This window comes from Ruditapes philippinarum, unplaced genomic scaffold (genome assembly GCF_026571515.1).
Source record: "Ruditapes philippinarum isolate M1 unplaced genomic scaffold, ASM2657151v2 ctg1051_1_1_1_1, whole genome shotgun sequence".
NCBI lineage: Eukaryota > Metazoa > Mollusca > Bivalvia > Venerida > Veneridae > Ruditapes > Ruditapes philippinarum.
In genome coordinates this window covers 255,070-263,164 of record NW_026856855.1, presented here as the reverse complement: position 1 = coordinate 263,164, position 8,095 = coordinate 255,070, and the positions used below count along the sequence as shown (strand labels likewise).

Genomic DNA, 8,095 nt, shown 5'->3' with positions numbered 1-8,095 from the left:
AATAGATTTCAAAGAAAGCGTCTAGTCATAAAAGTCACTTTTCGAGAGAATGCTCTAGATATTTATCAATATCAAATCTCATATTAATTTTGGCATTTCCAAACACAGATATTCTAAAAGAGGAAAATACAAAATAAGATGATGCTGTCAAAACACTATCGTTGCACTTTAACGATAATATGTTTAGAGAATTGTGGCGTTTTGACCATTTTCTAAGATGGGTATAGAATTTATAGTAGTATTTGGTGGCCGATATTTTTGCGTACAAATAAAAAAGGGTATTATTGTTCACCATTGAATGTGTATGTTTGTATTTGTAGTGTTTGAAGGGAAACGGTCTGGTTTATGCTAGCTAATTCCAATGATACCAATGTGGAGATCACGTAACCTCTGCGAAAAAATCGAGGCGCGACAGTAGCAATTTACATTTCAGATAATTGGCTTGACATACAGTCATGTATCTTCTCTACAGAAGTCGCCAAATGCTACCAAAGCGGGGTCCTAGTGCACGTGGTGATTGTGTCAACCTCTCAACCTGATAACAATGGATTAGCTACTTGTGTGTTTAGGATGCGGACACAGTGTTGACTGATATTATCTAATGTTATCTGACACACACTTATACAACACCAGTAATGAACGGAAGAGGCTTTTTTTATGTGGCGGCAAGGCCGTGTGGTTAAAGCATCGGACTAGTAACTGAATGATTGCTGACCGTGTGGATTCAAACCCTGTCAGAGGCAATCTGTTGTTTCCTTGAGCAAGAAACTTTACACTCATTACTCAGTACAGGCTGGTTCAGTACGGACTCGAGAGTGTTGAAATATTTCTTGAACTAAAAATGTCTTTCTAGTTCTACATGATTTGATATGACATCTATATGATGAATTATCAGTACTTTGTTATCACACATATTACTAAATACTTTCAACATAAATATATGTGACAGTGCATACTTTGCATCATAGACCAAAATTCTGGAAACAAAGTGATCTCTCGGAAGCATTCATCACAACAAAATAACATAAGAATTGCAGACTCGGTTTGATTGAGTCTGTACATGAGGGATAATGGATAAGTGCAACATCCCTCACGCCCCCTAGCACCGGCTTGAGCGGTACTCAATTCTCAACACTTTATAGTGTTGGCATCAATGATCCCGAAGGACCAGAAAATATAACAACACTGAAGTGAAGTACGGGGCAACTTTTTACGGCTGCCACACAGCACTTGACACCTGCTGTTGTGAAGTACAAAATTCTGGAAACAAAGTGAACCAGTCAATTTAAATGTCCTTTTCTTTTCGTTGCGATTAAAATGTAAAAAGATGGCATTATGTACGCAGCTACGGTAATGTTTGGTGCATATATTACTTATCTTTAATCTAAGTGAATTGTTTTGCGTACTTTTGCAAATTTATAACTGGACTGCAGTTTATCTACTTACCCCTCACTGCTGTTGGTTCGAATCCCACCAGGAACTTGGGGGTCTACTGATGTTGACGTTCGTGCACGAAGGATCGGCAGAGGTCTTCCTTCATCAGTAAACCTGGACATTAGCAATGTATCCTTTCCCTAATCATGAGTAAATAGTCCTAATTATTTCGTGCACGAAGGATCGCCAGAGGTCTTCCTTCATCAGTAAACCTGGACATTAGCAATGTATCCTTTCCCTTATCATGAGTAAATAGTCCTAATTAACTGATGTAACAACGTTGTAATAATCTTTATCTCTCTTATTTAAGATTAGTATCAAAGTCCTAATTAGGATATTTAAACTCCTACTAAGGAGTGAAAAGTGAAAAATCCAATTAGACTTTTAGCATTCCTAAATAAACAAAGTCTTTATTAGGATTTTTTACTTCTCATCTCACTAGGAACATAAAATATGCAAGCCAAACATTTTTAAGATATTATGAGATATTCGACCGTGCGACCACATACACGCATCGAGGACATTTTCTTCTACGGAAAGTGACCGTGCGACCACATACACGCATCACAAAGTTCCCCTTCTCTTGGAGAAGGGGACAAAGACGTGTCCGCCCTTTTAAAAAAGGGCAGACTTAAAAAGTATAGCATCACCTTATAGCTAATGATAAGGAGGCTAAATTACAAGGGTATGCCTCAAATTGGTTTATATACAAGGACAATAATGCAAACCAATCGGGTTCCAGTTTTCGTCCTTTTAAGCTCGCTATGAAAATTTTTAAAAATTATATTTAATTTATTGGAAAATTTTGACTTAGAGCTTCTTTTACTTTTCATTTAATGTATATTACAGAATTTTTGCAGAACATGAACGTTTAAAAATGTTTTATATGGATTAAATATGGGAGATAATTTCACACTGTTTGCAAACATTATCCTGGGGGCAGTTTTGCTTAGTTCTACATGTATATTCGACTATAACCTACTTGTAATATAAGAAAGTAATGTGATGGGCCGCAAGAAATAAATGTATAACTTGAGCAACCGACAATTCTGACACTGGTAAGACTTGGCCTGCTGAATTTGTAAAATGCACTTTTCAAGCTTCTATTTTTAGAACTGTCTGCCAATCTGGGAATATCAAGACAGAAATTTCTCAAGTTATTCAGCCATAAAATCAAACGAAGTCCGTCAATTCCATGCTAGTTCACATTACAGGAAAATGTAGTTTCATACAAACATATAGTTTCCTATAAGCATGCTGCAGTTTCTTATAGGCATGTTGTTGTTTATACGCGTATAATTTCTTATCATCATGTAGTTTCTTATGATTATTAAGCATGTAGTTTCTTATAACTACAACTACAACTACAAATATTTTATTGCATTAAAACAACATGTTCCATAGCAATACAATTTTTTTTATACAAAGACATGGTTTACAGAAGAGCACAATAATATAATATATGTATCTGCATTAAAGATGACTATAGCTAGTTATTTCGCAAGTTTGCATAGTATATATATTTTGCTAAATTATTAATTATTGCTTTTGATTTTGCACATATGAGATTAACAAATTTCTGTTTAGTTGGCCACGTATAATAATATCTCTTTATATATTTTGATCTTAAGTCCTGGAATTTAGAACATATTAATACAAAATGATACTCATTTTCTATAAGACCGGCATTACAATTACTACACAATCTTTCATTTCTTACTAATCCATCAAAAATTTAGTCCATACAACTTTTAATTTGCATTTTATTCCACAAAAATTACTCACTGTAAAACCCATGTCTTCATACTTTAAGATCACGTGACGAAAAATATAAGCATGTAGTTTCTTATTCGCATGGATTTTCTTATAGGCATGACTGTAGTTTCTTATACGCATGTGGTTTCTTATTAGCATGTAGTCTTTTATTTACATGTAGTTTCTTATAAACATGTAGTTTACTTTTACGCTTGCAGTAATAAATAGAATCAAAGCATTTATTCACTAAAACCGTGGTTGAATATGATGTATTTAACGAACTGGTCAATTCTTTCCTCACTGCTTTTTTGCCTTTTTTTCTATCGTTGGTGTCTTCAAGGGATGCAACTCGTGTTGGCACTAGTAAAGAACTGTATCCAAAAGTTATCTTTCCTTATTTGGAGATACTCAGGATTGTTGATGTACTAGGTTATTTTTAAATAATCGTATATTGAATATCAATCTCGGGTGAGAACCATGTTAGATCAAGGCCTAAATAAATCTTTAAACTATTATTCATTTCTTTTTTTTCCCTTCTTTTCTTTTAATAGTTACTATACCGTGTCAAGTTCATTACAATTTATACAATTACTATTAAATATATCATTATACATTGTATAGTGATTCTATGTGATTCTTTAATATTAGCCTTCCTACGAAAGTGGTTGACAATTCTGAAATTCTAAAAGCCTCAACATGTATATATGGTAGGTAAAAGACTTAAAATACAAAAATGTTTGCCAAAGACATTGTGACAAACGTAAACGATAAAAAATCATTATTTATATTTACAAAATCGTCGGGAAATACCTCGGCATTTCCATTAAGTCTACAATGCCGTTATATGCGAATAAAACGGACGGGGAAATATTCCCATCTTGCATGCTCATATTCTTGAAAAATCAGTGTATAATCAAAGCACAGAAGGCGCTGAATTTTTGTATAGTGTCAGCAATGCTGTTTCCAGTTTTATAACTGTAGTAAATTGGCAATAAGGCTAATTGCAACACTGATATTCAATTCAATGTTTATTTGGCTTAAACAGTTTTTTAAAAAAAGGTTGCCTCATCTGGGATTCGAAAGCAATCGGGAACTATTTTTTCTCCCCTCAGAGGTTTGAAAATTAATGCACCTGTCAGTTGACAATATTAACGCAATGTTCGGCGTTGGTGTACTTATAAAGGGAAATAACAGCTTCGAGGAAGTCGTGATGAACTACTTTTGGATTTTGCAAATAAGCATATCAGGATCTGAAATTTCGCTACCATTATTTGTTTGGTCTGTTAATAAATATATCCTTCTACACTCCTTTTGCAAAGTTTTACTATGAATTTCAATTGAATAAGAGTAAGTTTGCAACAAAAAATGCTTCAAGTATAAGTCTGCAACCAAAATGTGCTTGAACAAGATATTGTTGTGTATTGAACTTTATCTTCGGACTTGCGAACTAAACCATTTGTACATCATTGACAGAAACTTATTTTGTTATTGTTAAATGCAGTTTGAAACTTACATATTCGAATAATTTGCCTGGCAAAAATTCGTTACCCGTTTCAAAAAATCACGTCCTTTTCATTTCCATTTCCATTTCACGTCCTGTCTCTTGTTTTACATACCTACGTCCTCGCGAGGCGTTTGACATTAATGGAAAAAGATAGATACATAGTGCTAATTTATGTGCGGTCAGGGTCTGGCCAAGACTGTCTGTGTGTAAAAATAAAACAGTCTGGACTATTTATTTTTATTGGATTCAACTCAATACAGGATTGGAACAGTACCTCTAGACGCTTGCAGAAATCATGATCACAAAATAGACAAAATTTATATGGTTTTTTCGCCGATTTTTACATTTTTCATTCATTATCATACATAAATCGGTGTGTAAAGATGAATTAGACATATTAAAGTTCGTTCCGCTGGGTAAAAAAGGCAAGATTGTAGCATTTTATGATTCAAGCGCCTTCCCCGGTATATACCCGAATACGGTCTTTAGTGTGGTGCTCCTATCCTTATTTTAGTCTCACTCATTTTTTATTTTGGTATATATTTTGTGAAATATCCCTACTTATAATCCCGTTTTATAAATGTGTCAATATTAAACAAAATCAATACCAAAATGAAAAATAAAATATTTGTTGTGTTCACCCTATTGTAGAAAATATTTAGTGTTTTACATCCTAGTTAGCAATCATTGTCAGATAGACGCTTTGTCTGCGAAACAACAACAACCATGGATTTGAAATGATGTTATTTTTGTATTTTTAAGAGTTACAGCTATTAATTCGAAGGCATATTGTTCATTATCAGGTAAAAACTTATTGCATGTGACATGTAAAACATGTTCCTACACTCTTCAGCATGTTGAATAATTTAACTGTTTTTTAAAATTTTGTAAGGTCTATTTTTTTCATTTTTTTTCTTTTTTGAAGTTCAATTTGTTAGTGTTAAATTAAGTTGATTTGATTAAGTTCAAGGATTTTATAGATATGTCAGGTATATTTATCACCCAGTGTATCCATGTATGTTCTTGAAGGGATCATTCTAATGCATGACAGGGACAGCAAAATTAATTGTCCTTATTGCCTAGGTGGCCCTAGTCCTATTGCAGCCATTGCTTTGAGATAATTTTGCTTCTGGATAAAAGCAACGTCATGTCAAAATTGCTCAAAATCCCATAGCACGTTCAGCAAGAAAATCTGGCAGAACGAAAAAAAATACAGCGTATATTTACAGTAATCAGGTAATTTTGACCTATTTGTGAACAAAAGTAAAAAATAAGTACCTTTAACAAAATGATTAAACTGTCACATCTGAAAAATCATGATTAAATACTCTTATTTAATTAAATTCCTTATACAGCCAATAAACAAATGGCCATCACACAATGCGTGAAATCTGATTGGTTTATTCAAATGAAAGCGTTTCAATGAGTCAGAAGTTTCAAACGAAATATTTTTTAACAAAATATTTGGCCATGCACCGCCAGCGAGTACGAAAACATTTTTCTTGCATATCAGACAGGATTATCTACTGTTTACACCGGTGCTAGAAAACTCTGTCTTACATCCCCCATGTAAGACAAGTCGCCTGCTTTAAATGACGTCTCTCACGCCCGCCTTTTATGAATAAATCGCGTTCTTGTGATGACGTCATTTTTCCGTTATAAATGAAGTTGTATGTACATACGCTACTATAAGAAAAAAGTGTGTAATGAGAATATCAGTTTTCATAATTTCTGTTCCAAAAATAATTGACATATAATATGCAAGAAAAAAATTAAATGCCGGCTGTTGGTACAGACTGGAATATCTAGCTCTCAGGTAACTGTTTAGCGGAAACACACCAGAGCCTCGTTACCGCTGTAAACAGTTACCCTCGAGCTAGATATTCCGGTCTGTACTGGCAGCTGGTGTAAGATTCTTATATTCTGTTCAAAAATTTGAAACCAATCTGTAAAGCACTTTAATTAAACCAGTATGGCCGATGGGCAAAAATTGATTGATGATTGTATTTCATTTTAGATGATAACTACATTGTTCAAACACTGAGTTTTTGCTAATGATTGAGCATGAAATTGAAAGAAAATTTGATAAACTTTTGAATTAAGCTTGAAAGGCAAGACAATAGACATTTTTTTATTTTTATGATGCTATGCGTTTATGAACATAAGCAATAACTTTAAGACGTCAGGCTCGACCAAGATAAACTATAACTAGAGCCCGCAACGTCTGATATATTAGACTAAGTTGATCCCAAGCCTATTCGGACATTCACAAGTGATTTTTTTACAAGAATTTACTTTAAAAATGTAATACTGACAAGAAAGCAAATTATTTCCAACATATTTCACATAACTATGCCTTATACTCATCAATTTTTGACTTCCCATAAATTCGTCACAAATAATGTAACGTTAATATCTGGAAGAAACGCTCATGCAAGGACATATGTCATCCGAAAACCACACTGGTATGTAATAACAATGGGAACTATCCTGACATTTTATAAACTTTACTTCGATTTAAGTTTCAGGGTTAAAAGATGGACTATAACCAGATACCTATGAACCCCTATGCAGGGGCAGAAATACAGGTAGATGCATCTCAAGCACCAAGGATGATCGATCCTAACATGATTGATCCAAATATGATTGACCCAACCATGATTGACCCTACTTTAATGAACCCTTATGCTCCTCCGGTATGTATATTTTTTTGAAAAGCATATAAATGTTTGGACTTTTTCCCCGATCTTTTTAAAACATCAGCAATTCTGTTGAACCTTTGAAATATATTTATATTGGCTGTATGTCTGTTTACCTGATTAGAAACAGTAACAATCCTATCTGCTTATAGTATTAGGAAGGCTTCGGTTTTCTTAAAAAGGCCTGATAACATTTTAATTTGTGTACTTTAGCATTGTCATATGTAACATTTATATTGGTATGTTGATATTAGGAATAAGTATGTTTTTGATATATTGTATTTGTTAATTGTTGAAGAATTAAAAGAATTTGATTATCAGAATGCCCTTTCATTCTGGATAAGGTTAATATGATATTGGCGAAGGAAGACCTTGTGTGCCCTTCCTTGCATTATTTTAGGCACAAGTTGACACCTGAGTAGAAACTAGAATCGCCAATGTTTCATTTTTAAGCTAGTGAGTTTGCTTCCTTACAACAAAATGCTAATTAATGTCTCTGACAGGATTCAAACCTACATGTACAGTGGTGAGGAGCAAGTTATTTAAAGTTAGCAAGCTTAATCACTTAGTCCTCTTAGACTGCATATTTGTCCTAGAAACTCTAGTTATTTTACTGGAAGGTATATCTTTAACCATTGGAATGTATATCTTTAAATATTGGGAATGTACTTTAATTTTGAGATATTTTGTGATTTTGTATAAA

The 8,095-nt window shown here is 33.5% G+C and overlaps 1 protein-coding gene across 1 annotated transcript in view; it reads left to right on the top strand.

The window, feature by feature from the left end:
* Nucleotides 1-5,406: 5,406 nt before the first annotated feature.
* The window catches only part of LOC132747928 (PAN2-PAN3 deadenylation complex catalytic subunit PAN2-like), a 43,505-nt gene continuing 40,816 nt past the window's right edge, over nt 5,407-8,095 (top strand). The window contains exons 1-2 of the mRNA XM_060737460.1: nt 5,407-5,496; nt 7,216-7,389. Coding sequence (XP_060593443.1) covers nt 7,231-7,389 — 159 coding nt within the window. The 5' untranslated portion in view covers nt 5,407-5,496; nt 7,216-7,230. The remainder of the gene's footprint in view (nt 5,497-7,215; nt 7,390-8,095) is intronic.